Source organism: Sclerotinia sclerotiorum, genomic scaffold (assembly GCF_000146945.2).
Source record: "Sclerotinia sclerotiorum 1980 UF-70 scaffold_3 genomic scaffold, whole genome shotgun sequence".
NCBI lineage: Eukaryota > Fungi > Ascomycota > Leotiomycetes > Helotiales > Sclerotiniaceae > Sclerotinia > Sclerotinia sclerotiorum.
Window position 1 is genome coordinate 263,831 of NW_001820833.1, and position 19,367 is coordinate 283,197.

Genomic DNA, 19,367 nt, shown 5'->3' on the forward strand with positions numbered 1-19,367 from the left:
TTTGATACAAATAGAAGTTAAGTAGCAGAACATGACATTGAATTAATGTTTTCGACGAACAATCCTTATTTGATGCAAGGTCAGCATAAGCGCGGCTGACTGCCGATTTTGCATGACTAGACAGGTTGGTACCCACAATAACCTTAAAACCCAAGTGATTCGCTTTCCGCCACTCAAATCACGCATTTACATGCAGCCCACTGATCTTGCATAAAGCATGTCGCGTCGATCGTACCTGGATCCATGCAGAACATGTCCGTGGTGGCAATCCCGGAGGGCAATTCCGGGCGGCATTTTCGGAATTGCCGTCGTGGCAATCGGTCTTGTCAAACTGCATCTGTTCAAACTAGTCTCAAAGGGGCAGCCTCAATTGAGTGAAGATGCGGAGCAAAGTTTTCCTTCGTATCGTCGTGCCAACAGCACAAGGGGAAGGATTAACTAACCCCTTACCCCACGTTCACTAATCTTTATGTACGATATTATCGTGTTTAGTAAACACGCGAGTTTTTGCCGGGGTAGACTGCTAATTCGGCGATATTCTCGCCGAATAGTACATATCAGGGTAAGACAATAGAGGAAACAACATGGACTCCATCGGTGTCTCTTCCATCGGGGTCTGCTCCAGACCGATTTCCGAGCACAATTTGTTGATACCGGCCTGCTGTTACGCCGGGCCGTCGTTGTAGCGGCGCAACTCCTGCTCGCGGCTGACTACTTGCCCATCATCACTTATACATCGTAGATTTCACACGGCACTACTACTTGATGGCGGTCAACGGAAGTTGTTTAAGGGTTGCTCAAACCATCACAAAAAGAACCGTAGCACTCAAACTTCTACTCCAGTGATGAGTATTAATTCGAATGTTTTCCTAAATAGTTTCCATATCACTTCATCTTCAATATACCCTTTCGTGTTGCAGAAAATGCATTCAAAGTCACCATATGTTGTGGCCGCAGCCGCCGCCCTGCTCGCATTTCCTACAGCAATCGCAGCACCAGCTATAAAAAACAACGAGTTTAGTCAATCTGGTAGCAGCTGTAACTACCTTCCAACAGATACTCAATGGCCCAGCCTTGCCGATTGGCAAAATCTAAACCAATCCGTTGGTGGAAGGCTCATTCTCGGAAAACCTTTGGCTCAAGTCTGTCACGATCCTCACTATAACTCGGCTGAATGCACGGATATAGAAGACACATGGACAGCACCACTCACATAGTTAGTTCTAACTCGTATCCCAAAGCCGATATATATCTTGTTTGAACGTTTCGAGCTAATTTCAAGCACAAAGTTTCACGGATCCAGTCAATGTTATGTCGCCATACTGGCTGAATAATTCTTGCAGTCCTTTCACTTCTGTAAATGCATCGTGCACTTTGGGAAACATGGCTTCTTATGCCATCAACGTGAGTAGCGCTGATGACATCATCGCCGGCTTGAAATTTGCCACGCAAAACAACATACGAGTCACAATAAAGAATACTGGCCATGATTACATGGGCAGATCGAACGGCGAGGGGTCTCTTGCACTATGGACACACAATCTCAAAGACATATCATTTCTCAACTATACCAGCGCTAATTACAATGGCCCCGCGGCAAAAGTCGGAGCTGGAGTTCAATTTTTCGAAGCTTACAAGATCGCTGCTGAGAACGGTCTGAGAGTTGTAGGTGGATTTTGTCCCACTGTAGGTATGGCTGGTGGGTATGTGCAAGGTGGGGGTCATGGCCCTCTCGGATCATCCTACGGTCTCAGTGCAGACAACACACTAGAATTCGAGGTTGTGACTGCTGATGGTCGCCATCTTATCGCCACACCTACGGAAAACTCGGATCTTTACTGGGCACTTAGCGGTGGTGGAGGAGGAACGTACGCTGTAGTAGTCTCTCTTACCACAAAAGCGCATGATGATGGTATAGTTGGGGGTGGATCTTTTACCATTAACAATACCGGGGACGACAGGTTTTGGTCTGCAATTGAAGCTTGGCACAAGCATCTTTTATTTCTAGACCAAATCCCAGGCTTCAGCTCAGTTTGGGGCTTGACAAGCGAGGCTTTCGAAGTTGTCATTTCCACATGGCCCGGCAAAAACTCCTCGGCGATGGCTGAAGCTTTTGATCCATACATAAACGAGGTTCAAGCGATGAACATAACATTTGCAGCATATGAAACGAGCGATAGACCAAACTTCTATGATCACTACGCGTACTACACTGCGGGCCTCCCCTATGGAACTTTTACGACAAACGATGTTATGGGGGGCCGTCTGATCTCACGCTCGGCCGTCCAGAATAACGTGACAAGTCTAATTTCTACTTTCAAAGACATTATTAGCACGAACGGAATCCCTGCAACATCCTTAGGAATGAGAGGCGTGGCAGCTAACGTCACGCACTCTCGAGTCGGAAACGACGTGAGTTCTAACGCTGTTCTCCCCGCATGGCGCGATTCTCTTTACTGGGTAATTGTCGATGTTGTTATGGAAGAGCCGGCTTCGACGGAAACAATACACCAAGTTCAAGCGCAGGTGAATGGATTTCAAGACCAGCTCAAAACGTTGACACCAGGTGGAGGAGCATACATGAACGAGGCAACATTTGACAATCCGACCTGGAAGGAAGATTATTACGGCTCAAATTACAATCAATTGCTGCAGGTGAAATTATCTTATGATCCTAACCTTGTTTTATATGCTCATACTTCGGTTGGAAGCGATCTTGTGACTGTAGCGTCGGATGGGAGAGTGTGCAGAGATTTGTAGGATCCAGGAGGCTTGATCATGAGGGTTACCAAAGTGTTGTTGGGCACTAGCCCAAATTCAAAAGCTGTGAGCTATATGATCGTACTACGACAAACCATACACTAAGGTCTTTCCTATCTAAGGCATTTGTGGCAAGAAATATAATCCTCTTGGAAAGTTGTTAAAATAAGGAAGCAAAGTTGAATGATATTCATGAACTTTCAAAAAATTGGAAACCCATTTACAAAACCTACTTATGGCTCAAGGTGATATCCCGTGATATAGTGAAGTGCTTAATCTCTCAAGCAACTTCCTTTGTTGACAGGACTCCAAAACCGAACCGCCTGCACTGTTGGCCCACACGGAAAGAGAAGCCCATAACTATTTCCTCGCAGGTCCAGGCTTCCGTGGATACTTCTGATGAAAAGCAGTAAGAAGCCTTCGACCACCAGCAAAATCATCCGCAGGATAATATTGATCATCATGCGAATATCCAACCCATTTAACCTTGTACTTGAGTGAACCGTCGACCAATTTAGAGTCCAGAATATCCTCGACTTCATACTCCTCTTCAAACATCTCAGCTATCGACACGTATAAAGCATCACCGTCTTGGAAATCCTCTGTCTTGATGTTCACATAATACTTGGTTAGATCTCCTAGAGGGCTGACCAAAGATTGAAGACTCTTAAACTTCGATCTCCGTCTTTCCAATTCTGCCGATTCGGCGCGAGCATCGCCAATAATTTTCTTCATGGCGAGGATGATCAAAAAGAATCCTTCCATAGGCAACGAATACACCTTCTTCTCAAATAACATTTTGGGAAAATCCCAGACTATCAAGTCAACGATGAATTTGCGAACCAAATCGCTCTCGTTTGTATGCTCCCAGATATACGCTAAGTTTTTCTGCTCGATAAGGTATTCTTTTTCGAGAATCGTCATTTCGCAGTATTCTTTAATGCAGTTGTTCTTGATAACTGGTACTTGAATCATATCTGCAAAGACGTAAAGTTCTAGAAGAGTACGAATACGAGATCTTTTGACTTAGTTAATTTTCCACTCGCTCCTTTGGATGACAGGTTTGTTTTCTGTCGAGATGTGTTCTTACCTTTGGTTTGACTCGTCACCCGCATCTATTACTTTTTCCTCTGAGCTTGACTGAGATGCAATTCGCCATTTGTTAATTCGTTGCGTGTATAACCAGTGAAAAAACAGCTCGAATACGCCTGAGTCGACATCGGCAAGGTTCATGATGCCGGTCCTGGTTTCTTCGAAACCAGAGGTGAATGCAGCTTTGAAGTAAGGAGAGTAATGGCAAATAAGACTTTTGTGTACACCAAAATCTTGTAAATCCTTTCCAACCTTGATATGAACAACATCGCGTCCGATGGATCTGGCGTACCTGTTAAACCTATCATGATATTATATGGGCTACGCATATCATTAAAGCCATGAAAAACAGAGAAGAACTCAGACTTACTGGATGAGCCTTCGGGCAGCTTTATCTCCCCTCATTTTGAATGGAGTTTCGAACCTTTCCGCTAAATCTTATCTTTCCATGTGTTGGCGACAGAATCTTGAGTTATGATTGAATTGTTGATGTAGTTGCCTTTAGAATGAGGATTCCCAGGTAAGCTGCCAATGCATGCCATTTGACGGATTTTTGAAACTTAGGCAGGAAATGACGAGAAACGAAGGATGTGGCTGCTTGGAGAAATGCTTGATCTACCTCAATCCTGACTTGGAATAGCATAGAAAATATTTGGAATAATCTGTAAAGTTCTTTCAAATCGCGTTTTCAAATGTGATTCGGAAGAATCAGACAGCACATCAAGATGACCCTGGGTACTTCGCTCTGATTGTGAAAGGGTTCAATTATAAACTAATTTGGATAGAAAGTGGGAACTGGCAACATATTATGCAAGTCGGGGATAGAGCAGTCAATAAAATTTATAACTCTCTTTGTTTTAGAGCCCAGGAATAAAATCGTACTGTATGATTTGTCGAACTTAAGTATTGGTAGAATCTCTTGTGCATCTCGCGCCGGGGTTTTCTCAATAATACAAATGTGGTACTATGTGATGATATAATTCCATATCCAAAGCCAAAGCTAGACCCCAATGATAGCGAGGAAGGAGAGTCTGCGAGAAGGGGAACCCACAGCTTTAGCTGAGAAAGACGGAGCTCTAATTCGCTCGAGCTGTATAAAGTCTAACACTCCACGTGCCAGCCTTCCAGAATGTTTGAGAAGCCTGAAAGATGCACAACAGAAAATCTTGCCTTTCTTCCAACTCTGCTTCAAATGCTGTGATGCAAGCTCCTAGCACTTAAAAGTCTTGATCACGTGACACTTGCACTTTGCCAATTCGCACTGGGAAGTAGATGCCTAAAATTTGTGGATATCCAAGGCAAGAAAACATAATAGATCCAACTTCTTTTCTGTGGGAACACATGCGGTGTCAAAGTTCCTGGTGAGCAATTTAGTTACGTCGAGTCAAATCTGGAAATTCATCGTCAAGTGTGGAAACCAGAAACCGAAAAGAAGTGAGAGTACTTGAAACTATGCGAGTGTTATGAGAAAGTAGCAACTAGAAGATCTAAAGAAAATCGATATAAAATCAAATGTACATGCATAAGCCCTCCCCTTTCATAAACTGAAACCCAAGAAGTTAAGAAGTAAAAGTGGAATAGAGAGCTTTCCTTCCACCATAAAGCTCGCACTCGAACACACTAGCTCCAAGAGAAACCTCCTACTGTATATATTTCGATGGGATGGATTCGCCACTTGGAATTCCATATGGAAGAACCACTTTTCTACTAAACCCTAGGAAATTCCAATTATAGCATTCAGCTTCCTCTAGTTTCAATAGGAGACTGGTAGATGCCGAATTAGCGCTTTGAATGCTACTGGAAGTTGGAGAGATCATGTCTATGTTTGCAAATAGCAATTCTTTTCTCTTGCAACTAATGAAAATCTCATTAGGAGTATTGATTGGCTCGGAGATATTATAAGAAACGAGTTAGACGGAGCTTGGGCTGCAGAGGTGTAGTTATCTAGGTAATAATGATGAAATTTTCAGGAGCGGATCTTGAAAAGATTTGTTAAGAAGCAGATGAATTTCTGAACTTGTGGCTATTGTAGGTGGCCAAAATGGAGGATTTAGGACGTAGGGAGAAGAAAATAAGTCACGATAAAGATTCTTGAATCAAGTTGGTCATATTGAGAATGGAGTATGGAAGCCCGACAAAGTAATCGATTGAAGGTTTTCTATGAGAGCCGATTTGAGGCACGATCATTTGAGATACCAAACGATTGCCTTGAAGCACCGTCAAAAGTGCTTTTTTTCACACAAATATTGCTATTCGTCTGTTCTACGACTCCGGGTTGAGCTGGGCTGTTCTTCTAATCGATAGTAAGTATACGCTATGACAAGAACTATAGTATAGAGTGCTGACCTATACATACATAGTTGATAAGCCTAAGTAGATTCATCTCCCACCTTTACATAATAATTTGTAAGATTTTCGAGAGGACCGCGAACCGTAGTCAAGGGAAGTATCCTTTTGATACACAGCCTCATTGCAACGAGAGCCTCATCTTTCACGACATTTGGTATGCTATCGCGTTGAGAGAGAAAGACGCTGGTATCCCACTCCCACGTCAACATATCAATCATTGCTTTCCGAAGCAAACTGGTCTCATTAGTATGCTGCCAGATGTATGCTAGCTGGTCGGTAGGCATATAATTCGCTCTTTCGGTTGTTTCGTAGAACTTCTTCATACAGTTGTTCTGTAGAACGGGAATTCGAGCCATGTCAGCAAAAACGTAGAGCATGACAAGAGTTTTAATTTGTTCTTCGTAAAAATCAGTTACGGGGCAATCATCATGAATATCATCGCTGTCGTCACTGTCGTTGCCATCGTCACTTTCGTCGTTGTAATCGCCATCATTATCGACCTTGTGTGGATTGCAATGACAGCACTCAGTATTTTTGCATTTTGCCTCAGCTATCAACGTAGTTGACTCCCACGACGGCACATCCAGATCTTGAGTATAAGCCAATGATAGAATAATTCGAAAACTTCAGGCTTGGTTTCCGGAAGTCTCATGATACCAGTAATAGATTCTTCAAAACCAGAGTGGAAAGCAGCTTTAAAATAAGGCGAATGATGACAGATGAGGTCTTTGTGAATGCCGAAATCCTTGAGGTCATCTCCAACTTTGATATGAACAATGCTGTAACCCAGAAGCCTAGATTGAATTAGCAACGCGCCATGAAGATCATGAGAGGGCATCATACTTATTAAGCTTCGCCGATTTCCGTTTCGTTGTCATTGTTAAAAGAATAGATTCTCGAGTTAAAGAAGGACTAGGTATTTGTGTTTTGAGTTGAGAAGTCTTTGATATCAAGCTCAGTTGATTCTATTTTCTGCAAGGCTGAGATTGAAAGTTGCGAAATCAAGAGCCGTAACGACGATTATATTCACTATGCAACCGCCCCTGCCCCGTACCCACCGCCTTAATCGAGTGCATAAGCCCATGGCGAATAATGAATTTACCTTTTACGGAACAGATTTACAGATTTGGACGATATCCATGAGAGCCACCAAGGGAGGAAAGTATTCCATCGCCGACTCGTAGAAAGTTCTAAGGACAAAAGCGATACTAGAAAATGGGATGGAAATGCTTCTACACATCTCCCCGTGGAGTTGACAGTTACAAAACTTTGAGATGTGGATACTGGTACGGAATGGACTAAATAAACTGCACTTGAAGGGCATCAAAGCCGAAGATATCTAAGCCCTTGGGCTTTATAATATTCATTTGGTCTATATCATATCTTACTTAGATCGAGCAGTCAAAGGTGTATGAGTTCAATTCGACTCGTCACATTTCGCCGCCCTTTCAAGGATTTTCTTTTCAAATCAAAGCGCTCTATCTGTTTGCTTGTGCAACATACTGTTTTTCTCTGAATTGCTTGAATTGACTTTGAAGATAGATAATATATGGAAAAGCCAATGTATAAACTATCAAACTTTAATGAATATTCGTTTGCCATATACTGGACCCAGATGGGATGCAATATACTAGGGAAGGCTCCATTCCTAATTTGACCAAGAAACAGATGGAGAGAAAGAAGGGTAAAGATCTATCTATCTAGTAGGATGAGCTTTATCCTCATTGCTCCTTCGCCGAGATACATGATAGTTTGTATTTAGTGTCTCTTGTTTCGAACACATGCTCCTTTTTGCGCTTGCAACTATCATTGAGATTATATATAATTCGCGGTTGCCCTCTGCTTGTGGGATTTTACAGGCAGTTGCTAAATTTATGTCACAATGCTATGGATAGATATCAAGATGCAATGAAGATATTGATGCTTCGATTAAATAACCAGCATCTGTTCACCCCATATATACAAGCTTTTGGCAGTATACATAGGCAAATGGCAATGAAGATGTTGGTTCTTGGGTAAACGAATCGGTGCAACTGTCTACCGTTCATCCATGTATATTACCTGAGGTCTTGACATAGGTAGTGACAGGCGGCAAATAATATGTTGATACTTCATCCATACCATAATAGTTCTTGACAATAGGTACATACAACGGCAACAAAGAGATTGACTAACTCTTGTCCTGCCTCACCCCTATTAGCTTACCGCCAAAAGAGTTAACCAGTTAGCCTAGAAGTGATTGAGAGGTGCATGTATGTAAATATAATATTCCATTGTCGATAAGAGCTTCAAATTTACATCGAATACATCTTGATACTAGACCCCTAAGTTCTTGTACCGATCGATTGTGGAAAATCATTGTTTGGAGTGAAGTTTGGAGTGAGGTCTAAGGCAAGAAACTGTTGGCCACCAAATCAAGCAGAAGATTGCAGGGATGTTGTCTTCCTTAGGTTTCCAATTTGGTTGTAAGCCGCGCGAAAGAGATCCATTCAACTTCAATCATTAAAAAAGGTACCTACCCCTTCAACGAAAACTTTTCTACATACCTCCTTCCTTTTAGTTACTTTAATTATTTTATTCATCGTACCTACCAGCTTCTACGAAGAAAGCGCATAGAAATATTCCACCTCTTCATTCCTTCCTTATCCTATTGGAACCATTACAATCTGTAAATTATGGCCAATTCTGTAAGTTGACAACCATTTCAAACATAATCCTCGGCCTTACACTCCCTTTTCCACCTCCTCTACCATCTCAACTGTCGAAAAATGAATCTGGCAAGCTCTTTGGTTGGCGGGAAACGTCCCAGTCACTCTTCTGTTTTCCAGAAGTTTCCAGCACATCCAAAGCTAACAGATCAAATGTTTCAGCAACGACTCCCTCCACAACAACCCAGCTATAATCAAGCTTATATGCCAAATGGTGCTGTAGCAGGTCATACTGGTATTCCACCTGGAGCTACTCCTTTACTCCCAAATAACGGTAGAATCATACAAACTGGAGGCGTGAGAGTTCTGTGCGTGGCAGACGTACGAGGTGAGCTTGACCTGGAGATTTGACTTTTCAGGCAACGCTGACAACTCGAAAGGAAATTTAAGATCACTTAACGAACTCGCAAAGCAAGCACGCGCGGATCATATTATTCATACTGGAGATTTTGGTTTCTATGATGACACCTCTCTGGATCGCATTGCTGAAAAGTGAGCTCTACAAGTAGCTCAGCACCTTGGTCACCCCACTGACAAATTTAAATAGGACCCTCAAACATGTCGCCCAATATTCTCCACTCATTTCAGAAGCTACGAAAAAAGCAATCGCATCACCAGGCGGGCCAGTAAAGTCAAGATTTAGTCCTGGCGATCTCCCACTTTCCGAGTTACCACAATTTCTAAATGGCAGTCTTAAGCTTGATGTACCAGTCTACACAGTCTGGGGTGCATGTGAGGATGTGCGAGTTCTTGAAAAGTTCAGATCGGGCGAATACAAGGTTGATAAACTTCACATCATTGATGAGGCACGCTCAATGCTTTTGGAAATCGGAGGTGTTAAGTTGAGACTTCTAGGTCTTGGTGGCGCAGTTGTCATGCACAAACTTTTCGATAACGGTGAGGGTAGAACTACAATTGCTGGTGGGCAAGGAACCATGTGGACTACACTTCTTCAAATGGGCGAGTTGGTAGATACAGCCAATCGTGTATACGACCCCACCGAAACCCGCGTATTCATCACCCATGCATCTCCAGCTCGCGAAGGTATTTTGAATCAGCTTTCAGTAACCCTCAAGGCCGACTTCTCGATATCCGCTGGATTACATTTCAGATATGGAAGCTCTTACAATGAATTCAGTGTCAATCCTACCTTGGATCATTATCGCGGCAAGCTCGCGGCATCCAAAGCTTCCTTCAATGACGTATGGGAGACTGTCAAGAGCGAGGTTCAACCGGCCATTTCTCAAAATGAAGCCCAGCAAAACCTCCTTAACAATGCCCTTGGCATAGTAGAGAAGATGCCAAGCACCGCACATGGAGGCAACCCGTTCGGTGGCCCTGTCGGTGGTTCTAATGCCGCTACTTTAGGTCAAGTCGATGAGAGCGCATTCAAAAATATGTGGAACTTCAACTTGGCTGATGCTGCGTTTGGATGGTTAGTTCTGGAAGTACAGGATGGTCGTATTGGTACCGAAATGCGAGCCCAAGGATTTAACTTCGCTCATCGAGGTGCGAAACAGCATCCAGGCCACCAACAGCAGCAAGCCCAAGCTCCTGCTACCGGCTCTGGAACACCTGGATCAAGCCAAACCCTTGTATCCTCAGCACCACCGACCGGTCCAGCTCAGCGTTCACCTGCCGCACAACCTCCAGCGCAGCCATATGTTCAGCGCGGACAAAACCAACAACAAACCAGAGCTCCACCAGCTGGTCCTGAGCGTACTGCAGAGTCTCCAGCTCCATTCCAAGCCAAGCCCGCTACACCACAACCGGCCCAAAATAATGTTGTCAATCTTCCAGCTGCCAAGGAGAATGAGAAAGCTCCTGTGACCACAAATGGCGCAGAAAACTCGTCCCCAGCGGCCAAACCTTCAGCTGAACAAATTATTGGTCTGTTCGTTATGAACGTGACCTCCGAAGATCATGTTCGAGAGTTGTTCCATGACGATGATAAGGCGAAGATCATTAGAATCGATAAATGGGGTACATCGAACAAGGTTGCTGTCTTCAAGACAACTCAGGAAAGAGATGATGCTCTAGGTCGTCTACCTTCAGAGGTAACGCAACGTAGCAGTGAGGACCGTTCAAGGCCTTTGGTGAAGCTATTCCAGGTTAGAGATAATAGTAAGTCGTACTCTTCAAGCCGTGGAGGTGCAGGCAGCTGGGGAAGCAGCAGGGGTGGCAACAGCAGTGCCCCTCGAGGGGGTTACGGAAGTGGAGGTGCAAGCGACAGTGAAGGTGGTCGCGGCGCACGAGGCCGAGGTGGATCTACACGTGGACGAGGAAGTGATAGAGGTAGAGGAGGACGCGGCGGACGGGGTGGTTTCAACAAGGAAGGTGGAGCATCTCCTGCTCAAGCTTCAGCAACACCAGCAGGAGCTGATTCTTGATCAACCAAAATACCCGACCTCATACACCGACGGTCTTCATTACTTCCTTACACCAAAAAGTCATTTCTCGTACAGTAAATCTTCTTAATGGTCACTCATTGTGAACTGGAGATATCTATCTTGACAGAGGCTCGGCCATATTAGTATTTCGGCTTTTTTTTCGTCCTCATCATACCAAATATCTTGAGGTACCGGAGTGGGGTTTTAAACATTTGCTTATACTTCACGTTTCATACCTTGTTTTTATGTGCAGGCGACGATTGCTACTAGTTCGTTTTATTTCCTTCGCATCTGTACTTTTGATACGGGTAGCTTTGAGTCGCATCACATCATCTATCTCATTATGGAATGAGATAATCGAAACGAATCGAATGAATAGCGTTGCACATGTATTCTAGTTTTTACCTCAATTCCAATAGGGGAAAACGAGAGAATGGGAAGTTGGTGGTTGCAGAGTGTCAGGACGAGGGTGGTTGTCAAATGATTGCACAAGCATAGAAAATACCAATAAATTTTTAGTAAATGTTTGAGATTTTGTGGCGGTTGGTGAGTCTAGCTTGTTAGAGATCCTTCCGCTTGTGATATTACAATAACGTAAGTATACAGTTTCCATGCTTGGGCTTACATGTCTTCTCACATACTCGTAAGTTACCTGGATAATTCAAGCTCATAGGGACATTCCAATGCTTTCCACTACGGTCCAGCAAATGTGATAGCTCCCTACTAACTTACTTTTCTAAAGGTTTAATCCCCTTATGAATCGCTGCGATTCCGCCCGTCAAATCCTCCCATCCCTTCCCAGGGACCACAAACCCAGCCTCCTTAATCATGTCCCTAAACTCCTCCTGTTTAGGAAACTTCTCAATACTCTCCACCAAGTACTGATAACTATCTCTATCCCCGGCCACCAATTGACCAATCAAAGGTATGGCGCCAAAACTCCAACGTTTATAAACCGCATTGAACAACGGATTGGTCACACCGGAAAACTCTAAACAAGCGAATAAACCACCTGGTTTGAGGACGCGGTGCGCTTCCCGCAGCGCAGCGGATTTATTTGTGAAGTTGCGGATTCCGAAGGCTACGGTGTAGAGGTCTAGGGAGTTTGAGGGGATCATGGAGAGGGATTCGGCGTTGGCGAGGAGGAAATTGAGACGGGGGGAGTGGGCGTAGGAGGTTTGGAGGGAACGTTTGCGCCCTTCGGCGAGCATCTCTGGGTTGATGTCTGAGATGGTTATAGTGGAGGAGGGGGAGGCATTTATGTTGGTGGCATGGTCGAGCAGGCGGAAGGCAATGTCGCCGGTGCCGCCGGCTATGTCGAGCATTTTCCAGCCGGGGTTGGGCGTGGATGTGGATGAGGAGGGAGGAGTGAAACCGGGATTTATGGATCGCACAAAGTGGTCTCTGTATCTCAATTAGTATTTGTTATGCAACATACATACATCGGGGAAGGAAGTAAATGAATATACATACTTCCATAACCTATGAATCCCCAGTGACATAAAATCATTCATAGTATCATACGAGGCTGCCACACTACTAAAGACTCCCCGAACTAGCCGTACAATTTACATTAGCTTGTAATTACTCAATCCCCTTTTAACAATGCGGAAGACATACCTCTAGCTTCTTTTTCTGCCTCTGGCACTGTCTCATATCCAAAATGTGTAGTTCGTCCATTATCACTATTTGATGGACCCGCGGATGATGGCTCGACTGGTCGAATAATCGAATTGGAAAAACATCTTGAGGGATACGTGGATTGGAATTGCGTCCTAGCAGACCTAGTTAAAGGTCTAAAAGCTGTTCGACACGCCATCCTTATAAAATTTCCTGTTAATCCACTCGGAATTAAGCAGATGGAAGGACGTGATGTAACACAACGCAAAAGCTGTAGCAAATAGCTAGTATTTTGAAATTTCTCGCCTCGTCAGCCTCGCCAAGTTTTTTCTCCTTTCCTTCCGCTCTCTCATGATGAAATACGCTAGTGAACAAGGGATGGGAGTGGATCGGTTAGCAACGGCATTGTACCCCGGATTTCAGCCTTGTTTTGTGAGCACGGTTGGAGTCCCCAGTATTTGGTTGATCTTATATTTTCGGTTTTACTTGTGTTCATTTTGGTGTTTGAATGGAGATGATACCGAGGAATCCTCCTTGAGTTCTTGAGATTGCTTTTCTGAGAATTATCTGGTTTGTTTGTTTGTGAATGGGTATTTGTGTTTAGTTGTGATATTGTTAGTTGAGAAGTTAAACAAGCAAGGAAGTAAGCAAGCAAGAACGCGATCATGAATTCACAAAGAATTGGAGGATGTCTTTTACGACGTGGTAGAGGGGGAATATCTACATCGTTTTTGAGAAGTAGAAGGAATGGGATATTGTTGGAAAGATGTCATTCTACTATGGGTCCGAGCCAGAAGCCTGGTTCTGCAGGGTGAGTTCTATTGCTCGGAACGAGAATACAACATAGCTAACGATGCAATAGAGTACGATTCCCTGGAGCGGTAGACAGCAAATTTACATCCTCACTCTCCTTCGAACATCCCTCAACCTATACTGCTATCCCAACCTACCGCACTATGTCTCCCGACGGCGATATTCTCGATCCATCCGTCGTGCTCCCTTCGGATGAAGCGGCTTTAGAAATGTATCTCAACATGGTTAGAGTATCAATCATGGATGTTATAATGGTTGAGGCGCAGCGTCAAGGACGTTTATCATTCTACATGCCAAGTCAGGGTGAAGAAGGTACATGTGTGGGCTCTGCAGCTGCGTTGGAGAAAGGCGATGTGATTTTTAGTCAGTATAGGGAAGCGGGAGTGTTTATGCAGAGGGGATATACGCTTGAAGATTTTATGAGCCAGCTCTTTGCTAATAGGAAGGATAAAGGAAGGGGAAGGAATATGCCGGTGCATTATGGGAGTAAAGAGTTGAATATTGTGAGTATTCCTCAGCTATCACCTAAGTTTGAGATCAAGAAATTGGGGAGAAAATGAATGAATGGCTAATAAACAAAGCACTCCATATCGTCACCCCTCGCAACTCAAATCCCTCATGCTGCTGGTGCAGCTTATGCATTGAAAATGCAGCGTCTGTCCAACCCATCTCTCCCTCCACGAGTAGTAGCATGCTACTTTGGCGAAGGAGCTGCCTCTGAAGGTGATTTCCACGGTGCTCTCAACATAGCCGCTACACGTTCCTGCCCAGTGATTTTTATATGTCGCAACAACGGATACGCCATCTCCACTCCAACACTCGAGCAATACCGCGGCGATGGAATTGCCAGCCGAGGAACAGGTTACGGAATCGATACCATCCGAGTTGATGGAAACGACATCTGGGCCGTACTACAAGTGACCAAAAAAGCCCGCGAACTAGCACTAAAAGATGGTGGACGACCCGTCCTCATCGAAGCAATGTCCTACCGAATATCCCACCACAGCACCTCTGACGATTCCTTCGCCTACCGCGCACGCGTCGAAGTAGAAGACTGGAAACGTCGTGACAATCCCATTACACGACTACGAAAATACCTCGAGAAAAGAAAGGTATGGGACGAAGCCAAAGAAATAGAAGCTAGAACGAATATCAAAAAAGAAGTCTTGAAGACGCTGAGCGAAGCGGAAAAAGAAAAGAAACCACCGATTAAAAGTATGTTTGAGGATGTGTATAAGGAGATGACGCCGGATTTGAGGGCGCAGATGCAAGAGTTGAGGAGGGTCATGGAGGAGTATCCTGATGAGTATGATGTTGGCGAGTTTGAGGGGGGTGTGGCGAGTTTGAAGTGAGTTTGTGAGGGAGTGAGGGAGTGAGGGGTGTATGGGTGATGTGTGGTAAAGGAAGAGAGAAATGAACGGTAGAAGGTAGAAGGGGAATAGAAGAGGAAAGAAGAAAGATTGGAGTGGAAATAGATGAGCTCATGAGATTATGATTGTAAATGAGCATGAGCTGAGAATGAATTAGCTCTAGCACGTACTAGCGAGAAATAGCACAGTAAAGTACAGTATGAATAAGACTTCTTGATGTAGTATTACTATATAATCAATTATCAACCTTAAACTCCAAGCTCGAAACATAAAAGAACACATGCTTTATGGCAAGAAAAAGGAATCTCATCAAGTTTTTCTGCTTTAAATATAATATTTTTTTATTTTTGATACCATCTATCTATCTATCTACCATTCATCGCTAATGTACTAAAATACGTATATTTACGCTCTACAACAGACTCATTATAAGTATAGTTCGCTTATATGCCTTTGTACCTTATCTATAGACAAGAGAAAACTTCTATCTGTTCGCTGATGGCTCTGATCCAAAACCCTCGGCTTTTTTGAGATATGAGATTCCAGTATCCAGAATTCAAATGCTCTATGTGGTCGCTGTAATTAAAGGATGTATCCAAATGCTCTATGTGGCCACTGTATCTAACGCTCTATGTGGCCATTGTAACGACTCTCCATTAACTGACGCTGTCCAAGTGCCAGGGAGGACAAGTTTTCTTTACCAATAGGTAGAGAGTGAGAACAGGGGGAGAGAAGCTAGAAAGGAAAAGGATACCTTCCTTCGCATTTACTTCCTCACCACGCCCCTAACAAGAAGTGCACCACTCCCCACTTCTAATTTCCAGCCTTCTTTAATCAACATTCTCGCTACTGCTGGTCCCAACTTTCCTTTCCCGCCTTCGCTGTGATTTCCCACTCCCGTTACGATTTTAAATCCTTCTCCGGCTCCAGCACGGATATATCCGCCGCTGGCTCGTCGCTGCTCTTCTGAGACCCACCAAGCTGTGACTTTCTCCCTGGCGATTCTTACCGCGTCGCGGACGCCAACTCCGTGTAAGTCGATACCTCCACTCCAAGTTTGTCTCATCACTAGCTCATCTGCGGCGGCACTCTCGACATCTTTAACACGCACATTGGCGTCTCGGCCTTGTTGAGAATAATAGGCTGCTGCACCTCCCATTAGTGGGTCGGATCTGGATTTCTTGTATGCGGCGGATGCTTTTTGAAAAGCGGTATTGCGTGCACTAATATAGGGACTTGCGTCAGTAGAGGAAGAAAGTGGTGTAGTGGGGTTGGAGGACATGGAATGAGTCGGGTAGATGGCATTTAGCGAGTATTGTTTTGATGGGGACGAGATAGTGGGGGAGGGGTCGAGAATGAGGGGTGAGTGGCGGACTTCGATTTGTATTTTTGGCTTGCCTGATTTGGAGACAGGTGTGGATGTGAGTGCTTTTGCTAGTTCGTGTGCACTGGTTGTGAATGGATGAGTCAGTTGAGTAAGAGTGATCAAATGAGAGCGTTTGATCGAAGGGAAGTCTTGTCCAAGTTCCATGGCATTGATCTCAATTACTGGGTCTTCTGATTCCACATCCGTGGCAGGATAGTTTTCAATGATTGACAGGATTGTTGCTCGTACAGATGCTCCATTGTTGTGGTAAATTGAAGTTACTTGTTGCATTGGTATGCCAGTTCTGGTACATATGAAATCGACATCTTTTCGACCTGTCTCCCATTTGCTCGCTTCAACGTCAAGGGGAGAATCATCAGTAACAGTATTACTCTCAGAAGGGTTGGTCCTTCGATCCTTTTTCTTTCTTTTTTGTTTGTGAGTTTTATAAGATGCAGAGCTTTCGGAGAAAGCTTCGATACCACGTCTCCTTGATCCTGTTTCTTCGAGAAAAGATTGAGTAAGTAAATCCTCGATTGCCAAATTGATATCCCCTTTAGACTTTTTGAGCGAGAATTTGACATCAAAGGGTTTCAATATAGGAAAAGTCCCAAGTAAGAAAGCCTCTTGGCTGTCTACATCCATTGCCTCCAATGAATCTGTAAACCCATTCCCATTATGGAACCCATTTTTTGCATCTTCACTGCCCGAAAATTCCAATCCTTCCAAAAGATCCAGTGAAGACATCCCTTGACTTAAAGAAGTATCATCTGTAGAACTACTCCATCCAGGTATACTTTTATTACTCCCATCTTCATTTTTATCATTGCCATTATGCAAATTCTGATCTTCTGAAGTTCCCCCACCATTTGTGTATGCTCCCCCACTATTTCCACTAGGATCAAAGCCAGTTGCCTCCTCAAACTCTGCATCTTGCCGTATCATATCTAAAATCATGCGCGCAGTCTGGATTTGCTCTTCGTTGGAGAGATCGTAATCGGTAATTATTGCACGAAATGTGCTTTTATCGAGTGGAGGACAATATTCTGCCTATGGAATCCGTCAGCGCACATAGTAAAATAGAGTGAAGAATATATGAGATACAGAATGGATTTGAGAATGCATACCTCTATCCGAGCCATCAGCTCATCAGTATTCACCATATTTACCATGTCGCAAATTCTGACTTCAATTCAACTCAATTTGCGCGCACAGTACGATTAATCCACTCTAGATTATTGTTGTAAATAACCTCTTCTCTTTCATCCAAAACGATATTCAAGGCGACTCTGCTGTGAACAACTTATTATGAATAAATTTAAAAGTTGTAAAATATGTCAACAACATGATTGCTTGGTTCATTTTCTTGGTATTTCTTTGGTTAGTAAAAGAGTTAGAGTTATTAGAGTTTGTTCTACTAAGAACTGGTGGGCTTTAGAACAAATGATGAAGTCATGAGCCGAGAAAGCAAAGGCCACTTGATCTTCAGGCTAAGTCTAAATAGGGGCGGGTTGTTAGTAAGCAACATGATGAACGACGACTACGTGCAATTGAATGGAAGCATCTATATATATGCAAAATACACCGATCCCCAAATAACACAACGGCAATATGATTTTGATTGGCAAAGATCAATCCAACAACTCTACTAAACATGATTTGTTATACTAAAGTCATGCTTTTAGTGATGACAATAACCCTTTTCCTATTTACTGTTTTCACATCACTCCGGCGGATAGACAAGATGTTCAAATTAACAAGATACCCATCTTTGATCATACTTGATACTCGAACACGTTACTTGCCAGTATAAAGTGCATAGTCCTTGCCACTTCCGCTGTGCAATGCACTTGATGGTCGACATGGTTGCTTCTAGCAGTTGCAGTAACCACCTGTTTGAGATTGACTTCGATGTGTATGTAAGATGTGATAGATGCAGGTTAAAGCTTATTCATGTTCAGATGTTTGTTTTAATAGCACACTACTCGGAACGCTTACTATAATTCACAAGTGTGATGGAACTACTTTTGTATCTGTCTACTTTATTTCAGAGTTTTTTCACAACATCACTATAAGTGTTCTCTTCGAGTAGAATCATCGAGATATCTGTTTCATCCATGGACATATCCGGAAGTTGATGAATAATGACTTCCAACGTCTTACAAAGTTCTTCCTTGATATCTCACGATACTTCCCACTATGAGAATTCAAGAAACGTCCATGATTCCTCATCAAATCGGCTTCCATGTTCTCCATGATTCGTCGCAGCATCTTTTTACCCTCGAATTTGACATTCATAGGATCCTGCGCTATGCAACGACTAACCGAATCCCATACTATTGTGAACCTATGCTTGCTATCGTTTCATTTTACACGCCCTCATCGATTTCCCCTTTCGTTGTACTCCCTTGTCAGCCTTTTAACACAAGAACTCTGAGAATCATCCTCTCTCCGTTTTTTTTAGATGACATTACTCAAAAGCTCAATTAGCACATTATTATACTCTTGTATTTCTGATCCCAGGTATGAAATCAACTTCGCGCTTCGGAATTTTACTTATTGAGTTATAAAGAGAAAGGAGGAGCACTAGTGGTGAATATAGGAGTTACAGATCGGATGATTGTTGCAAGCATTGCGAGGTATCCTATTCTAAACTTTTGAGGCGGGAATAGGGCAACATACTTCAAGTGAATATATCTTCAACTGATTGCCTCAGTCATTCATTCCGTAATATCATTGCAAGAATTTCAAGATCACCTTTCAACACCTCGTTTCCATACCTAGGTATCTATTAAATCTAAATTTCATGAGCACACCAAGCACTACAACTTTCGAGGCCATAAACCGTCCCAAAATTAACCGTCTCAAAGCAACGAAGGGGATTGTTATAAACCGGAAA

At 43.5% G+C, this 19,367-nt stretch overlaps 9 protein-coding genes across 9 annotated transcripts; 4 read left to right on the plus strand and 5 right to left on the minus strand.

Annotated features, from left to right (window-relative positions):
- Positions 1 to 923: 923 nt before the first annotated feature.
- Positions 924 to 2,760, plus strand: SS1G_02212 (hypothetical protein; the record flags this gene model as incomplete). The annotated part of the gene is made up of 2 exons (XM_001595946.1): positions 924 to 1,216; positions 1,290 to 2,760. The coding sequence occupies 2 exons, from the start codon at positions 924 to 926 to the stop codon at positions 2,758 to 2,760; spliced, it is 1,764 nt and encodes a 587-aa protein (XP_001595996.1).
- A 360-nt stretch (positions 2,761 to 3,120) lies between these two features.
- Positions 3,121 to 4,257, minus strand: SS1G_02213 (predicted protein; the record flags this gene model as incomplete). The annotated part of the gene is made up of 3 exons (XM_001595947.1): positions 3,121 to 3,778; positions 3,851 to 4,135; positions 4,223 to 4,257. 3 exons carry the CDS (start codon positions 4,255 to 4,257, stop codon positions 3,121 to 3,123), a joined length of 978 nt encoding a protein of 325 aa, XP_001595997.1.
- Positions 4,258 to 6,221: 1,964 nt separating this feature from the next.
- On the minus strand, positions 6,222 to 6,557 carry SS1G_02214 (predicted protein; the record flags this gene model as incomplete). Its single annotated transcript, XM_001595948.1, has 1 exon — positions 6,222 to 6,557. One exon carries the CDS (start codon positions 6,555 to 6,557, stop codon positions 6,222 to 6,224), a length of 336 nt encoding a protein of 111 aa, XP_001595998.1.
- Positions 6,558 to 7,232: 675 nt separating this feature from the next.
- On the plus strand, positions 7,233 to 7,385 carry SS1G_02215 (predicted protein; the record flags this gene model as incomplete). The annotated part of the gene is made up of 1 exon (XM_001595949.1): positions 7,233 to 7,385. One exon carries the CDS (start codon positions 7,233 to 7,235, stop codon positions 7,383 to 7,385), a length of 153 nt encoding a protein of 50 aa, XP_001595999.1.
- A 1,491-nt stretch (positions 7,386 to 8,876) lies between these two features.
- On the plus strand, positions 8,877 to 11,299 carry SS1G_02216 (hypothetical protein; the record flags this gene model as incomplete). Its single annotated transcript, XM_001595950.1, has 4 exons — positions 8,877 to 8,888; positions 9,072 to 9,237; positions 9,290 to 9,401; positions 9,457 to 11,299. The coding sequence occupies 4 exons, from the start codon at positions 8,877 to 8,879 to the stop codon at positions 11,297 to 11,299; spliced, it is 2,133 nt and encodes a 710-aa protein (XP_001596000.1).
- A 728-nt stretch (positions 11,300 to 12,027) lies between these two features.
- Positions 12,028 to 13,118, minus strand: SS1G_02217 (hypothetical protein; the record flags this gene model as incomplete). Its single annotated transcript, XM_001595951.1, has 3 exons — positions 12,028 to 12,703; positions 12,773 to 12,854; positions 12,920 to 13,118. The coding sequence occupies 3 exons, from the start codon at positions 13,116 to 13,118 to the stop codon at positions 12,028 to 12,030; spliced, it is 957 nt and encodes a 318-aa protein (XP_001596001.1).
- A 580-nt stretch (positions 13,119 to 13,698) lies between these two features.
- Positions 13,699 to 15,084, plus strand: SS1G_02218 (hypothetical protein; the record flags this gene model as incomplete). Its single annotated transcript, XM_001595952.1, has 4 exons — positions 13,699 to 13,730; positions 13,782 to 14,095; positions 14,186 to 14,235; positions 14,314 to 15,084. 4 exons carry the CDS (start codon positions 13,699 to 13,701, stop codon positions 15,082 to 15,084), a joined length of 1,167 nt encoding a protein of 388 aa, XP_001596002.1.
- A 784-nt stretch (positions 15,085 to 15,868) lies between these two features.
- SS1G_02219 (hypothetical protein) lies at positions 15,869 to 17,631 on the minus strand (the record flags this gene model as incomplete). The annotated part of the gene is made up of 2 exons (XM_001595953.1): positions 15,869 to 17,518; positions 17,596 to 17,631. 2 exons carry the CDS (start codon positions 17,629 to 17,631, stop codon positions 15,869 to 15,871), a joined length of 1,686 nt encoding a protein of 561 aa, XP_001596003.1.
- A 590-nt stretch (positions 17,632 to 18,221) lies between these two features.
- SS1G_02220 (predicted protein) lies at positions 18,222 to 18,739 on the minus strand (the record flags this gene model as incomplete). The annotated part of the gene is made up of 2 exons (XM_001595954.1): positions 18,222 to 18,374; positions 18,632 to 18,739. The coding sequence occupies 2 exons, from the start codon at positions 18,737 to 18,739 to the stop codon at positions 18,222 to 18,224; spliced, it is 261 nt and encodes an 86-aa protein (XP_001596004.1).
- Positions 18,740 to 19,367: the final 628 nt, after the last annotated feature.